The sequence below is a fragment of the Anticarsia gemmatalis genome, chromosome 5, assembly GCF_050436995.1.
Source record: "Anticarsia gemmatalis isolate Benzon Research Colony breed Stoneville strain chromosome 5, ilAntGemm2 primary, whole genome shotgun sequence".
NCBI classification, from domain to species: Eukaryota; Metazoa; Arthropoda; class Insecta; order Lepidoptera; family Erebidae; genus Anticarsia; species Anticarsia gemmatalis.
In genome coordinates this window covers 7,057,724-7,075,302 of record NC_134749.1, presented here as the reverse complement: position 1 = coordinate 7,075,302, position 17,579 = coordinate 7,057,724, and the positions used below count along the sequence as shown (strand labels likewise).

Here is a 17,579-nt window from a genome sequence, read left to right as displayed (position 1 = left end):
CCGAACGATAGCGTTTTGTATATTTCTATTGTTCATATGGATAAGATTTTTACACGCAATCCTTTGTAGATTTAATAACTGTATATTTTGTACTGTTTACAGGACAAAAAATGTAAAAGTCAACAATAGTGTATGGCTATTATATCGTTTTTTTAACGATCATTTCAAAATGTATGCTGGTTTCGACGTTAACAACTCAGCAAATAGTTTGACTTTACAATTCTTACACATCTATCGTGTCATAAACTCTAAGCATGATACTAATCAACTATCATTTGCGACAATATTATTTAAACTTAAAAAGAATTACCATTAAAAGGAGACGTATTGTCTTAATTGAAAATAAAGAATTGTAAAGACATGCTAATAATTTAAACAACATGACAAGCGAACATAGAAAGTGTTTGTTAAAAAGTGTTTTAACACAATTTTTAAGAAACTGTCTACAGATTTCTTGCAAATTTCATTATTAAGATTCAAGTTCATTCTTTGTGATAAATTCTTTATTAAACTTACATAGTACCTATTTATACAATTTAGAAAAAATACAGGGTTCTTAAAATATGTACCTACCAAACAGGTCATATTGGTAATTGAATTTACGAAACTAATTGGCATGAGCCAAATTAAATTGTATAATCAAAATTTAACTTCGACAACTATCAAATTGATAGTTTTTATTTTGTATACGTATCAATTCGTGATATATGGAGAAACATGGCATTGTTTCTCCAAACGATATATTATAATGAACTAGGAACGGTTTCTTCTTATTGGATCCTTGTTGAAAAACATTGAAACGTCGAAATCAACAATTATAATATTATTTATGTAAATCATAATACCCTTGAACTATAACAGTCTAAGTGCATGTGCGTGGAGGTTTAACATTGCCAATCGTCTCCTGGAATACGAAATTCATTGTTACATTATTCTTGTTAAACTTCTCGTCATTCCTTATAGTTCATATATGATAGTTATAGTATTTTGTTACACTTTAAATTAATGTTTATTTATTTATATTCCTTTCGTACACCGAGACAGGAAAAGAACCTATCAATGTTAAATTTCCATTCTCATCCACGGTCCTAAAGTTAAAGCATAATAATTCAGATACAACAAATGTAAAATATTCTGAATACTTGTGCAACTAGCTTTGGGACTAAATACATCGGTTTACTATTTCAAGGTAAATGTAATCAATATTCATAAAAGATTTTTGTATGAAAACAAAATAGAAAAATCGCACAAATCTCGCACTACGATTTATATAATATCAATATTGAACATTTACTAAGTACGTAGGTACACTGAACCATGTTTACTGTTTATTTATTTTACTACTTTTTGACCATTTCATATTTTTGTAAAGCGCAAACAGGTACTTAGCCAACTTCACTGTAAATAATTCCGATGGAGGATAAAAATATGGTATATTTTAAATTATTTATGTACTTCTAATGATATTATATCAGTCACTACCTACGTCATCTTAATTATAAATCAATGTATAAAATTGACACCTAAGAGAGATGATGTTACATAATAGCTATACAATCTATACATACCTATGTAAGTACAATACGTTACTTGGTACAGCAAGGTAAGCAATGTTATCAATGTATGTATTCAATACCTTTTGCTACAATTATGTATAAATATAATGGACTCGCATAAATCTCGTAACGAGTGTAATTAATAATGTAACTACTTAAAGCGCCAGAAACTTACCTACATACTGTAAAGGCCTGTAATTTTGTACACCTTGATCAATAATTATTTTACAACACCAAATTCATTAAAACGGGAGTAAAATATAAAATAGTGGTTTTATTATACTTTATTACCCTCTACGTATATACAATAACAAGAATAATTTAATGTATTCAATACAAAACAATATTATTACAAGAATAACAGGATAGACTCTTTCAGTTCCTACACACTGAAAGCTTGCGAGAAAAAAAATAGGAACGAAATATTTAATTAGCTCTTCACGATAAGGAGAAGCTTCCAAGGAGTATATATTCCTCAAAGACTCTATTACTTGTTATATAAGTTAACTCAAAAAAGGAATGAGATTACTCTGCTAGAAATTATACATCAATGTCTATCAAGTAAATCCTTGATATACTGTCCAATCCTGATAGCAGCTCAGCACACATTCGGCGTATTTTCTTCACCCGGCAAAGGTTCAGGGGCGCGGCACTTTTTCAGATGTGTCCTCATGTTGGATGATTGCGTAAAGGCCAGTTTACATCGCGGACACGAGTAAGGCTTTGAACCAGTGTGGAAGTTCAGGTGCGACTTGAGATGGTGTTTCTTTGTAAACGACTTCGGACATAACGTACAGGAAAACGGCTTTACACCTGAAATTATACAAAGATATATTGAATACATAACTTTGGTCAGTTTTTCTGTGCAAACAATGACATGGCTGAAGTTCTATCTATTTGGTAAGTAAGAGCTATAAAAACAAGGCAAAAAATTCCAAGTACATTATTCAATAGTTATGTTTTCCACTTTTTTTTTCTAGACCACATTTTCATTATAATTATGGATTTACTTAATATAAGTACAAAAACCTTGATTACAACGATTATTTTGAATTAACAGCCCACCGCAAAAATATCTTTAAATTGAATGCGACATGACATATCCGTCGAAAAAGAATATTTAGAGTATGGTAGAGTGGGTAAAACCTCTGGTTACTGGTATGCAGATTGTTGCCAACTGCACCTATGATATATTTAATGTATAAATATAATAAAGTAGAAAACGAACCGGTATGCAGTCTCAAATGCAGTGTCATATTGGAGCGGTCGGCAAATCGTTTGTCGCAGTGCGGGCAGGCGTAGGGTCTCTCGCCCGAGTGCGTGCGCTGGTGCTGTTTCAACAACATCTTGCGAGAAAATGCTTTACCACACTGATCGCATACGTGTGGCTTGACTCCTGAAAAATGTATTTAAAAATATATAACCTAGGCGCCTAATAACATTCAACGGAAAATAATATCGCATGGTTGATTCTTACCACGAAGAAATTCATTTCCAAGCTTCGCCTTAATGAAATTATAATCATCTAAACCTACTATAATTCGCAAAAGTACGAAACCAAAAATTTATTAAAACACGTGATAGTTATCTAACACTTAAATTGTAACGAAATTTTGAATTAACGAAATGTAGTAGGCAAATTGATGCAAATGTAAGACATGGTATCTAAGTGTAAGTACTAATAAGAAAAGCGTTACCTGTGTGTATCCTCACGTGCATATTATATGCAACTCGTTGATTGAATGATTTAGGACAAAGGGTACACTTGTATTCCTTTCTGTTCCTGAAATACAACATTAAAATTCTTAGAATTAAGTGGGAATGAGCTAAAGTAAACGCAAATATAATTTCAATTAAAGAAGTTGTTTTAGGTAAATCGTTTGTCAGCCTTGGCAAATGCTAATTCGTAATGATTAAAAACTACTTAAAATAATATAAGTATCAATCGTTAATACTCTTAGATAAAAAAAATCAACGAGATATAAAAAAAATATTAAACACTCGAAATCAGATAACTAAACTATCGGTACAACTATATCACTTAAATGCTCTATACTTAACATAATACCTACAAGGTGATTAAAAGAGAGCTAAATTAATATTCAATAAATAAGTTTTATTAACAATTAAATCTAAACCCGCGTAAGTAATACGAAGATTGCTTAAATTGAACTTTAATAATGCTAACCTGTGAATTTTCATATGGCTGCTAAGATAGCCTCTATCGTTGAAGTACTTGCCGCAGACGGTGCAGGTGGCTGCGAACTCCCTGGTGCCCCTGTGTATCGACATGTGGTACTTAAAGTTCCTCAGTTGTGAGAAAGTCTTGCCGCACTCGCCGCACGTGTACCGAGCGTTCGTAGAGTGACGCCTCATGTGAGCGCTCAGCACCTCGCTGCTGGTGAAAACCTGGTCAATTCAATAATATTATTTTAAAACTTTGCTATAGATTAGTGAATATAGATGACTGAAGATAGCAAATAATAAAAAAAACTAAAAGATTTTCTCTAATTCTAATAATTTAGGATATTAAATATCACTACGAGAAAACTTGACATCGAAACCTGTAAGTGACTTCATAATTGAATATTATGCGCAAACTGCATATGCCTATATTGAAGCTTGTTTAAAAACGTAATAACGTACTAAAACTATTGTTTCGGCCTCAATAGTTTATCGTTTTTCAATCTTGTAACAAACATCTACTCAATTCTCTATGCAGATAATATAACTTAAGAAAACTACTTCCTCCAGAATAATGGATTTCAATAATTTATGTGCTTACAAAGAAACATTACACGTTAGTTACGTGACTTTACATTTAACAAATAACATAAAATGGTAATAAAATAATACATAATATGCAAATATATTGTTTATACAGGCATCCTAACTTCGACCACTTCGCTATAGACCGAGAAATAGCAGCTTAGTGCCCGTAGCATTTCAACTGCGAATGCAAACGACTACATGAATATAAATGCATTTTAGCGTAAAACATTTCCACTTAACACGGTGAAAGCAAACCAAACTGACGAAGAAATGCAATCGATATTGCAGAAAGACGTATCTGATTTTTAAATATTCCATGACATCGAAAATTGCAATTGATCTTAGTATATGCATAGATCCGCTGCAGCTGAAAGCTTTTTAACACTGGTAGGTACAAATTCAGAATAATAAATGTATGATTATAATGTACGGTCGCTCAGCTTACCTGATTACAAATGGTGCACTTCAGGTCCTCAACTCGAATAACAGGAGCTGTAGTATGTTTTGTCTCATCGGCAGCTTGCATTTCCCCAACGTTAGTTAATTCAGCAGATAATTGAGGACTCTCTACATTGTTGTTACTGTCATTAAGAACTATGTTTTCTGTTTCCTGAAAATTTATAAATAACATCACGTCTTTTATACCCGAAAGTGCAGAAAGGTGTAGAACTGTAGACCCATCTAATAGGGGGCGAATATTGCATTGCATATATTATAGTATATATACCGGGACCGTACCCTAATTCCTGATTGATAATAATCTTATATAATTAGATAAAGACCAATAGCACTTTGTTCGACCTCGGAATCAAACCCTGAACTTTAATTAAGTACATAAAATGTTTACGATATATGCCATGGTTACACTGGATAATATTGTAAATATTTAACTTTTTCACACAATAATATTTCAAATGTGTAAATTGTCCGTTAATGTAGAAAAATAATACGATCGAACTTACTTTTTGATGGGACATTTGTGATTGAACACTGATCTCAACTTTTCTGCGAAATGGATTGAAGTTGTTAGGTATGCGTGGACTCCACGGACTGTCTAGAACGTGGTTTAAAATGGTAACTTTTGAAGTTGCAGTCGTCTCCATGTCTTTATTAAAATCTTCCTTTGAGTTTGTCAAGAATGGTCTCTCTGATAAGGCAGCCTTATTTCTATGGGCGTGCATAGATTTGATGGAATCAAACATTGAAGGGGCGACGCTATAATCTAAAGTGTGACCGTACAACCCTGATATAAGTTGCTTCTGTAACCCTATTTGAAATAATCCACTCGTAGATAAAGGTACATGGCTCACCCACCTATTCTTGGGCGCCACTTGCAAGTCATTATTAAAAAAAGATACGGCAGTGCTCTTTTGAGTTACGCCAACAAAAGGAGAGTCATGTATACTTTTAGAAGTTTCACCGTAATCTTGTTCACGTCGAGTGCATCGCTGCTGTCTGCGGAGGTGAAATACTGTAGGCGAATTACTAATGTGCTCGCTCGTTTTTTTATATGGCTCTAAGAGTGTGTCGTCGGCGCTGAGATGTTTGCCATTTGCATTCGTCAAGAGCACAGATGCCGGAGCACGATAGCATTCATTTGATATTGCTAGCACGCCTGTTGTCAGACCGTTAACATTACCGTTTCGAGGATATGTCTCGATAAATAAATCACGTAGAAAAGAGTTCCTTTGTCGGTCTCCGTATGGCGATTTCAGATTTCCTAAAGAAGACTTATGCTCTTCACTTAGAGTCTGGCTTCGTACTGGCTTATCGTTGTCATCCGAGTCGCTTACTGAATATTGTAATAGCACATCCTGGATTTCATCGCCTTTCTTTAAATTGATGTATCGTTGATCTCTGGAGCGTTCAGAGCCTAAAGTAAATACGGCCGTCTTTGAAAGATCAGTTTCACTATTAATCCATGAATCAGATTCATTGCAATTTTGGTCAGTGGTTTGTGGCAAGTATTGATTGTCAATAAATATTTGCATCGCTTTTATTATATCTAAGAACATTTCAAACTTTTGTTTTTGTACTATAACTTCTCCATTATAAATGTAATAAAGTACAGATGCCATGGCGTCAAAGTCAAATTCGGGCAAAACAATAAACGTAGGTGATTCATCTGCAGGACAAGAAAGTAGAATGCGCTGTAAAGGAATGGTGGTCGTTTAGTCTTTATTATAATAGAGCATATAATTAAGGCTTTGCATATTGTATAGGAAAATATTTACATACTCTGAGAAAAGTGCTAACACTAGCGAGCACAGCGCGATGCGCGCTGAATGCGCGGCCGCCGCACAGAAGTTTCACATCGCACCACTCTCCGTACGACAGCCATTCACACATCTGAAATATCAATGAAAGAGAAAACAATTAACTATCCAGTTCACAATCTAATATAAGTATAACTTTAAATACTACATTAATTACGAGAATCGGAAGAGAAGTCATTGTAGATATACTGTAAACATTTACAATAGAACCACCTAATCTTACGCATACAATACTTGATAATAGCCTGTGAAAACACACCGTTACAAAATGGATTAGAAAAATAAGTAATTTTAGAATTTCTTCCACGCAATTCTGAGTAAATTGGATGGGGCTGTACAGTGATCCGGTGAGCGCGGAACCAAACTCGGACGTCTGTAAACACGCTATGTTTGTGGCACACTTTTAATTCTTCGCCGATCGTGCAAATAGATGCCTCTGCTCGGTATCTGTGCTGTAGCAGTGTCATGCACGACCAATGTCTCACACGCCAGTAGAGGCAGAATTAATCAAACACACACGACCAGGTCAACGTTTTTAAAGTAGCACCACTCGTGAAAGTGTAGAGCAAATAGGTCTAATCAAACAAGAGGAAAATTAGAAGCATCATCTTACCGACCTATCCACTTCCTACACAGTATACGCCTTGAACATAATACTTAACCTAAAACGTCATTATTAAGAGTGCAATTGAGATTCGAAATCAGTTCATAACGTTGTCTGTGTATAAACGATGACAATTAACTAGTCAACCGCTTCTTATTTTGAAGGCAATACATTCACGTTTGTGAACTGCGGTCAGAGAGAGTGTCAATATTTGCTATTTCAATTAACGTACTGCTCACATCATCCGTTTTACATTTGACAGTTTAGATTTGGTTTAAGAATGCTGTTGAAATGAAAGAAGGCTTTAACCATTTGGCTACATAAATGCCCAGCCAATATATTTCTTTATTTATATAACTTAGGTGTCATATTAATGTCATCATATTAATATCCACTCATAGCACTCAAGTATATCTACTTAAATATGTGATGATAGACCACGTGAGCAACCCCTACATAAAACAAGACTTCACAAACTCGTTCCAAAATCACTTTAACATATGGTTTAAATCAAGCAAATAAGTAACATAGAAATGGTTGAACTCTAAAACAAAACATATACATCTAACATCTAAAAGTAGAAAGCTAGGGTCAGATTAGTTTCTAGTACATTACCAATTATTTACAGCATATTCCAGTAACCAGAATACACATGCTATCGATGCTGTCGTATTGTTACGATAATTACCGATTTGCCGATATCAATTAACTCGCGAAGGTGTTTTAAGATTAAGATTAATAACCCATGATCCATGAAACATTTTAAGCCTCTTTCTTGTCCTACTTGTCGTGACGTGTATTGTTTACCTAACGGGTGTTCTTGTATTTTCATTTTATTAACCGGGAGCTTTACCGCAATTTACACTGTAAACGTGAATTTTACTATAGTAGGTTTATTAAAGTTGATTATTTTCTTTCTTTTCTTTCTAAGTATAAAATATCATTAAGTACTACGTGAAGACGGGAAAGATGTTTTTTTTATATTACTCACTTAAACTCTCCTGTGGAATCGCTCTATTTGTTGGTGAAAATCTCACAAAAATCCGTAAGGCAGGTTTTGGCAAAGGGACTTTGTTTTATAATGTTCTGATTACTTAGTAATTATATTCCGTTATCATTTTTTCTGAAAACATCATAGAAACATCCTGCTGTAATGCTTATATCTATCCCAGCCTAAATTCCTTAACACGAGAAACTAAAAATATGTTTGCTGAAAGTTAATTTCAAGTTGAATTAATCTATTGAAGTGAAGGTGCTAATTTCTAATGCTTATCATTGGTGTGTGTTTATTTAGACCCCCGGTGTAGTTATTTGCCGATATATAGATGCAATAAATTAGCAGTTTGATGTTATTGTAAGACAATTGGTTGACATCATCATCAAAACTCTCGCACGCTTCATTGAATAAACAAAGCTTTTTCGAAAAATCCATTTGGTCGAAGAATCGTAGGTATTTGAGTATGTTCGTGTCAGGTAATCTGATAACTATCTGCATGCGAATATTCAATTAAGCAATTAAAGCATCGCCGCTGCCTTTTTTTGAATGAAAACACGAATATGATGCTTATTTTCTCTATAAATCTTACAACGTTTACTTTTTCCCTCTACGGGCTGGAAGCCGTTATGAACCATTACCAAGCACAGTAGACATAGTTATTTCGCACAGAAACTAAATTAGCACCCCTAGACTATTTGAAAAGAAAGTACCCTTTTCAAATATCTTTTTTTATTTCATGTGCCTGCGTTTAATTGGAGAATATATTAAGTAATTTGAATCAGATTTTAAACTCTTTGAACTGATTCCATCAATGGATTAAGTCTTGATTTTGGATGAGACGCCAAATCAAAGTCTTCAAATATACAAAATAAACTCGGTCGACAATTGACTGGTAACGTGAACTAACTTTATAAAATAACTTTTTCAATAGTGATGACTTTTGTCTGAGAAGATGGATTGTCTTCTTCTAAATCGAAACTTTCGTACAAGCGTCGGCGGACGGTTTATCGCAATAATTAGCTTAATATTTAACTTATTAAGTACAACAGTAGCCGCGCAAATCAGGAAAGCTGGATCCTAATAAACTTTAAGTTCTAAATTGACTATGACCAGAGTGAGCTCGCCTTTTATTAATTGTAATAAAACTTGACAACACATGGCTTGATATCTTACGCATTTTAATATTTTGGGAAAAAACTAACTTAAGACATACCTACTATTTTAAGAACACTTAAACAATATTATGTTTTATCATTTATGAAAATACACTTATGATTACATAAGCTTATGAATAATGAATCGGTACCCATGAGAAGATGGAACTATCCATGGTTCTTATAAATTTACGTGTCTGAAATATTTTTTCGGGAAATTATAAATATTTTAGACTGCAACATAATTATTGCCTCAAAAGTTAAGTATTTATAACTAGATATCTAGTTAATGGTTCTTAGGTAAGTTAAAAAAGGTAACACAGAGTTGGTGCTTAAGTAAGTATTAGGCGCCTAGTTCTACATTATAACATATGGTTTAAAAAAGCCAATTCCCTTGGATACCTAAAGCACACTATCACATTTTTTATTACTATTACTACTTAGGTATATCAATTTTGTTTAGGTTCTTTATTTCGTAACAAATAATCCAAAATACGTGCCTTTAATTACCCACTGGCGGGGATTATTAAATTAATAAAAAATATAGTAATAATATTACTCACAATTGCAGATTTTAGTGTCCGAAATGTAACTTTTATTTTCACATAGGTACAGATTTGTCCAAAAGCGCGGGAACTGTCAGTCAGGGGACCGACCGTGCGAACCAATGTCTGCGCGTGAGTCCTACACACTGACGGGTGTGCTCAACACGCATGCTCCAATGTGTGTTAGCGTTGACCATCTTACTACCACTTTAATGGCTCGCGTTTTTCCATACATTTAAACGTTTACCAACTAAACCCGTATGTTTAACTTTCAACAAAAATATTTGTTTTGTTTGCCTACTAAATATTACCAAAATTCTACTTGTTTCGCCGAACATGTCTAACAAGAGCTTTTCAGTTTTTATTTGAAAACTAGTTATGCAAATTCTTGCAAATGTGTGGAACAAAACATATACAGTTATAGTTATTAGTCATATAGATTTAGGCGTTACTTTGTCATGCATACTTACCTAACATTATTAAGTGCATGAATAATTTGTTCATGACGGTTTGACATCGCGGTAGTATCTAACAAGTTATTGGTAATATCTTATCCTCTATATCGAAACAATAAAATTGGGAAAATAACTAAGATACCAGAGTACTTGATAGGCAGTTGAGTTCTTTAAGTAAATAATTTTAGAATACAACAATTATTGTTGAAGACCGACGTGTGGCGCAATGGTTAAAATCGCCATCTCACTGCCACTGCGCCGGGTGTCGTGGGATCGATTCCTTTATTCTCTTAGAGCAAAAATAATTATCTTTTAGAGGAAATGAGTCGGTATGCCCAAATTTAAAAGCCGGAACGCCTAGCCGGCGTGAGAGCCCGACAGACCCCCGCTACCTCCCCGGAGCGGGACATGCAGTAATGCATATTCCTGACGAAAAAAAATACATTAATAGAAGCTCAGCTTTGCTCTTGCTAATAAAATAGAAAGAATGAAAAAGCATTAAGGAAGTATTACATTTTATCTGACCTAGATAGAGAATCAGGGACTCTACGATGCACACGTACTTATTGAATTGATCGGAAGGTTCGGATTTTACGAGAGGATAATTTTGGTTCGTAAATATCTACTTGTCAGGTAGGCCACATCACACATCCCCTTTTCACATCCATTGCTTTCCTATATACAATACTTTAGCGAAACTGACGCTATACTTAAGTAATTCCAGTCATTAATGAAAGAGTCACGCTCATCTAATATCCTCGTTCTCACTGTTAAAATTTAAGTAAACGTCGTAATGGTGCAATTAATGTGCCCCGTAATAGGCTTTTTTAACTCATTCAGTGTTACACGTAAACTTGTAATTGTAACACAGCAATTAAAGCTGGAGAGTCGACACACAAGTTTCTTAGAATACATTTTTCGACTGATCATTACACAAGGAGATAATATCTAAATTAGAAAGGTAGTTCAGACTAACATGACCTCTTTGACCTGCACCGACGAAGGCAAGTTCCCTTAGTATTCTGCCTAAAAGATATAATATCTTCTTGGATACGTTTTGGTTATAAAGTACGTTCAAGTAGTAAAATAAATAAACAATATGTTACTAAACTCAAACTTCGCTGCTTTTCTAGCCGCCACTATTTAAGTACATCGAACGATATACTTGCGAATACTAAATATTATTGTCTATAAACTAATTTTCGTGTTTAGTCACTGGCTGCCTTCCCGCCAAAAAGTTGTATTACGAATGTCATCAAAATAATTCGCTTGATAGCTTAAGTAAATGACGATATATTCACAGTTGACAGTTTCGTAACTTGCATACTTATATCTTTTTTTTATCTTGGTTTTTTTTTGGTCTTGTGTCGCGGTGACTAATGAATAGTAAATACTATAACTAATGTAAAGCTACTAAAACTACTGTAACTAATATAAAGTACCTATAACCAGACCCGAACTAAGACCCCAACTATTTGCAAATCACACAAACGTTGGTTTTGTGGGAATCGAAGCCGCGACCTCCCGACGCACTGGTAGTGGCGTGGCGACCACCTTAACTACTGCGCTATGGAGGATGTTAAACTCACAGGTTTAATATCTAATTTCAGAAACATGAGGTACAATAGAAACAAGACTATAAATATGTAATTAATAATTTATTTATTTACTTAAATGTCTTTAAAAAAAATAGTCAACATTTACAAATAGTGTATTAATCTCAATAATGATAATAAAACAACAACTTTTGTTCAACAGAAATATAGGTACCCATATTTTAAATATTAATTTATGACTCATCAAATATATTGCAGTCCATATAGTCTGATGAATCTGTCACACAAGATTGAAAATATTTACCATCACTAGTATTACTATCATATTTAGTACATTTACAATAACACATACTTTTACCACACCCTCTACATTTTATGGAATGTTTCATAGTTATTTCATCAGAGAATTGACATTCAATAAATTCATCAAAATTATACTTCAAAATTTGCTCATCAACAGAATCTATTAAATGCTCATATAAATATTTATCAACACTTTCAAATGTACTAAGGTGATTAAATACTGATTTCTGTTGTTTGGATAAAACTTTTTCTAACATAAAAACTAAATGGTGATGGTAACATTGAAATGTTATTCTTTCATTTTCTTTATCTTTCATGTCCATCCACAATTTCACACAACTAAGGGGAGTCTTTTCAGCACCACTAAATAGTCCTGGGTTAGTGAGGAGTCCACTGGCAGCCATTACACCATTACAATTTATTTCATTATACAAATTATCTGCATCTTGTAAAGTTTTTATACCACCATTTGCAATTATAGGTATTTTAACTGACTCACAGACTTCTTGTAAAGCAAATGTATCTATTTTATCACCACTTTTTTGTGTTGGTGTCCTTCCATGAACAGTCAAAAAACTAACTCCACATTTTTCTAATTGTTGGCACATGGTAATTGTTTTCTTGAATTCTTTCAATATTCTTATTTTAACAGACACACTAAAATCATTGGGTAGATTGTTCTTTATGCCTCTTACTAAGTCATGTATAACTTCTGGTTTAGATAACAGTGCACAACCATATCCATCTTTCATAGCCCATTTCTGTGGACAACCACAATTTAAATCCACTCCATCTGCATATGCATAAATCAGTTTAGAGGCATCTACGAAGTCTTCTCTGCTGTTTGCCGCAAACTGAACAATCAGAGGGGTATCATTGGCTGTTGTAGAAAACTCACTGTGGCGGGCCTTTGAATTTTGACAAAATGAATCTGCCAAAATCATGGGAGTAAAGCACAGGTCCACTCCATAGCTGTAAGAAAGAATAACCTTTTATTAATCTCTTTTAAAAGTTAAATACATTAAATATTTATGTTTAGTAAATTCACATGTATAACCTACAAATAAAATTATGCACATAATATAATACATTGAACTAGAATACCAGAAGTCCAGAACTTTATAGCTAAATATGGAAATTGTAGTTTTTAATGGAATTAATATAAAATTCTTAGATGCCTTGCAAAAAAATTCTACTTACTTCTTAACAAGTGTTCTGAACTGAACTTTGCTATATCGTACCATAGGCGCGCATACTTTTAAATACTTATTATTGGACTTAGCTTCATCAAACAAATCCACAATATTTGTTTTGCTTTTCATCATAATTTCTAGAGCGTGCCTTTTATATGTTTACAATAAGAAAGCGATAAATAATTCGAACTAAACGAAGGCGTAAACCATCCATTGGCATATAAACGCGAACAAGATATCAAGATAAGTCAAGATTCAAGATAACGAGACGTCAAAAACATAGATGACAGCAAGAAAACGATTTCTGCACGAAACGGATCGATTTTATTTTCCTATTTTGTTGAGTCTGTAGCTCTACAATAATCATTTTCATAATATGACTATCTAATTTTTTTTCTAGATTCTTGTAGGTACGTCTTGTAAGGTTGAATAAAAAACCTATAAATAATCATTGTCGAAATTACATACTTCTATTGCTTTTTTTCAATCAAATTATTAGTAAAAAACGTGACGACAGATGTCATTGTCAAAATTGTCAGTGTGCTCATTTCTCATATTTATTTGTGTGAATTCAATTCATAGTTTGAAATCAACATTTCGTAGTTTGCAAGAAATAATGTGTTAAAATTGAATTGAACTATTGTGCTTTTTTTGAAGAATAGATATGTCAAGTCAGGTAGACTCCGTGGAAAAAGAAGAGCGCCTCCAACGGATAAAAGTTACGTAAAATCCGTAAATATTCTAAAATTACAACCTTAGTTTTAATTCTTAGCATACATTTCTTTAGTAATTTGTACTTGTAATGGCAGCAAACATTATTTTACCAATTTTATCATGAGGAATATTTTGTTCAGCTGGTGCATTCCTTGCGACGGTTGCTGGGATTTCTGCATTCGTAGGTTTCGGTGCAACATTGTCAACTGCAAAGAAAGCAGACCCAAAGTACTTCAATAAAGGTAAAATTCATATACTTGTTAAATTTAATAAATGAATTTACCCATTCCTAACTTTTAGTATTTTTCTAGGATTACATGGCTCACCGGAGTTAGCAGATGCTGGTGCTATACTTGCTCTAAGAGCTCTTGGTTGGGGAACACTTTATGCTATAACTGGCACCACATGTTTATGTTATGGGATATGGAAACTCTCTGGTGCTAAAGATGTAAGAAAGAATTCTTTATTTATTCAAGACAAAAAGAAGGAACAAACCATCAGTAATAAAGTACTTCTTAATGTCCCTTACTTGATTGGAAGATTGAGTGGAAGATAGTATAATTGATAAAATGATATTGTAACATTTATAGTAAAATACATTAAGTATTTTTCAGTTCAACTTATCAAATTATTTTTGTGATGCTGAGTGTGCATCATCGCCATCATCTAACAAAATATTATGTAATATATTGGTCAGATTACTGCTATAGTCTTTAATTATCATGTTCCAGCTAAAAGAATTCAGAGTAAAAATGGGTAATTTACTACCAATGTTACCCAAGAACAATCCACCGCAGTCCAGGACAGAGTTTAGTGGATTAAATGATTTAATGACATATTTATCAGAAGAATATGGGAAGCCACCAGTGAAGGAAAAATAAAACTGTATTTATACATATAGTATAATTAATTAGCTGTATTTTCACTGTATATTGTTTAGTTGGACAAATCTTGTTTTATTACATATTCCTCTTTATATGCAGGTCCTTGGCTACAGCTTGCTTTACAAGTGTACACCACCAATACACCCCAATCTATGCTATTGAGCTCTATGCCAACATCTATGAAGTTTAGAAGTTGAGGCATTATCTGAAACAACAAAATTTCTATATTATGTAACACTAACTTTAAACCATAAAAACTGTCATTAATTTTACAATACTTACTTGGAACTCAAATTGTCTTTCCCCACCACAGAATTGACAGTTGGGTACATTGATGATACTATTATCAGTATTACCAGAAATCCAAAGAGGGCTCCCTCCTCTATCATATCTCAACACTTGGTCTGGGTGCCGAGCCACTCTTTTACTAAACTTATTGAATACTTTGTCTTCAGGCATTGTTTTAGTATACTGCTCCAATTCATCTTTGCTTACATTACTGAGAGTACCAGCTCTTTTCTCTTGCATCAATTTTCTTAACTTTTCCATTTCCTGATTCTCATCAACATTTTTAGGATCTTCCTGGAAAAAGCTTGGGATCAGTAATTTTATTAAAGAATTTTTTTAAATCATCAATCCCAAAAGGCAATTACAAACCTCATCTTCTTCGTCTACTATTAGCTCCCATTCCTTGAATAGTATTGATTTACCTGCTTGTGTAACTTTGAAGTTACTAGATTTATATGAGTTTGCTTTCTGTAACAAAACAAAGCATAACATTATATAATGGACCTCTTAACTATTTTAAACTTAATATTTGCAGTGGATTTTCTTTAGTAAAGATTTCTAATGGTTCCCAGACCAAATAAATATGAAATAATCTGCTTCATTGAACATAATAACAAAAATCAAATATATTTCCCTTAGTATTATTAAGGGTTTACAGCTAAATCAATGGCCAACATAATTATGTCTGTTGATAATGAATTAAATAATACTTATATTATGTTACCTGAATTTCTGGGCAGATCCCTTTATGCTCTTTCTGCCAATCAAGAACTTGGTGTTTTCTACTACAGTAATATACCTTTTTACACTTAGAACAATGTGATGGAGCTTTAACACCACACAACTCACAAAGTTTTGGCCATTCATCCATTGGAAAATCCTGTAAAGTAACACAATCATGTAAAACACTCCCATCCTTAGAATTTATATTTTCTAATAGTTTGATCTCTTACCTGATTTTCTATTTCCTCACTTGGTTCAAAAGAATAAAAATCATTTTGACGAGGAAGCTGGCAACGCAATACTAAGAAATTGTCAGAAGTATTTGTTTGACAACATGATCCATTTCTACAAACAAATATGAATACAGTTCTGTGGAATCCATCATCAGAGTCTTCATATGGAGCATATATCTGCAACAAGAGCACTTCATTAGTAACTTAACTACCAGCTGAGTCAATATTATTCCTATTAAATAACATATCAAATAATGTACAATCTTAATTATCACAGATGTTATACAGAAACTATTTTGTGTACTTACACATTATTACTTTACAACAGTAAACATAACCTATTCGATGTACACAATAATATTACTACACTTTGATATGCTAGTTCTTTATTTCCTATGTCAAGACAAATTAACAGGCACTTACTTGACAAAGAAAAACCAATGGGTCGCTGCACTTCTTACAAATTAACTCATTTGGAGCGCGTAAATTCTTTAGATCCAACCATGCTGGTTTGCCTCCTACTTTGCTGGGAAAGAATCTTGGATGTAACAGCCAATTCTCTTTTTCTTCCAAGAAACCGATGTCTACTTTCGTGGAAGCCATGATTACGGTGGTGTGATTATTCTGGGCTAGTATTTTCAACGTAAATCATACGAGCAACATGAGTAACGAATATTATTATAATAATAATCCTCTATGCCTTTGCCGTACACTGCTATCCCCAAGTTGTCAAAAAGTCAAAACATCAGATAACACTATGTCAAAATTGACATAACCAGTGTTGCCGACATAAATTATAAAAAAAAATATACGCATAAATAAATATCAGACGTCGCGAAAAAATACGTCGACACAACTTTCTTTAGCACATACTTTTTTTCCATTGTAAAATGAAGAACGAGACAAGGAGGGTTTGGTAAAAATTCCTAAGTTTACAGTGGAACGAATACTATTCGTTAACATAAGTATATCATGGTGAGTGTACATTATAATAGAACGGAGCACTTACTTACTTTTTAGTAAAAACAAGGACACCCTCTTTATTGTACTTAATGAGATTGCCTACAGATTCGTAAATCTGTTGAAAATACATCGAGCTGCATAAAACACGCAGAATTCGCAACACGTTAGGTTGCATACAACCCACACAAAAGGTACCTACGTTAGCGATATGCAGTGTGCCGAAGCTTCGATTAAGTCTATTGAAAAGTAGGTAACATTTAGGGTTGCGTTTTTAAGACAATTTAATTTTATTTATGTGTAGAGCAACTTATTTTCAGAGGTATTTTATAATCTCTTACTCGTTACGACCACACTTACTAAAAA

At 33.4% G+C, this 17,579-nt stretch overlaps 4 protein-coding genes across 4 annotated transcripts; 1 reads left to right on the top strand and 3 right to left on the bottom strand.

The window, feature by feature from the left end:
- Nucleotides 1–1,855: 1,855 nt before the first annotated feature.
- Nucleotides 1,856–10,127, bottom strand: LOC142973363 (uncharacterized). Its single transcript, XM_076115017.1, has 8 exons — nt 9,923–10,127; nt 6,567–6,677; nt 5,291–6,478; nt 4,774–4,938; nt 3,745–3,965; nt 3,254–3,339; nt 2,785–2,952; nt 1,856–2,369 (listed from the first exon to the last, which is right to left on the bottom strand). Exons 2-8 carry the CDS (start codon nt 6,675–6,677, stop codon nt 2,155–2,157), a joined length of 2,154 nt encoding a protein of 717 aa, XP_075971132.1. The 5' UTR covers nt 9,923–10,127; the 3' UTR covers nt 1,856–2,154.
- Nucleotides 10,128–11,998: 1,871 nt separating this feature from the next.
- Nucleotides 11,999–13,648, bottom strand: Dus4 (Dihydrouridine synthase 4). Its single transcript, XM_076114459.1, has 2 exons — nt 13,419–13,648; nt 11,999–13,190 (listed from the first exon to the last, which is right to left on the bottom strand). The coding sequence occupies exons 1-2, from the start codon at nt 13,541–13,543 to the stop codon at nt 12,149–12,151; spliced, it is 1,167 nt and encodes a 388-aa protein (XP_075970574.1). The 5' UTR covers nt 13,544–13,648; the 3' UTR covers nt 11,999–12,148.
- A 288-nt stretch (nt 13,649–13,936) lies between these two features.
- Nucleotides 13,937–15,006, top strand: LOC142972986 (transmembrane protein 242). Its single transcript, XM_076114452.1, has 4 exons — nt 13,937–14,130; nt 14,266–14,367; nt 14,437–14,573; nt 14,857–15,006. Exons 1-4 carry the CDS (start codon nt 14,076–14,078, stop codon nt 15,004–15,006), a joined length of 444 nt encoding a protein of 147 aa, XP_075970567.1. The 5' UTR covers nt 13,937–14,075.
- Nucleotides 15,007–15,013: 7 nt separating this feature from the next.
- Zfrp8 (Zinc finger protein RP-8) lies at nt 15,014–17,010 on the bottom strand. The gene is made up of 6 exons (XM_076114451.1): nt 16,677–17,010; nt 16,251–16,430; nt 16,022–16,177; nt 15,667–15,765; nt 15,292–15,591; nt 15,014–15,214 (listed from the first exon to the last, which is right to left on the bottom strand). The coding sequence occupies exons 1-6, from the start codon at nt 16,854–16,856 to the stop codon at nt 15,062–15,064; spliced, it is 1,068 nt and encodes a 355-aa protein (XP_075970566.1). The 5' UTR covers nt 16,857–17,010; the 3' UTR covers nt 15,014–15,061.
- Nucleotides 17,011–17,579: the final 569 nt, after the last annotated feature.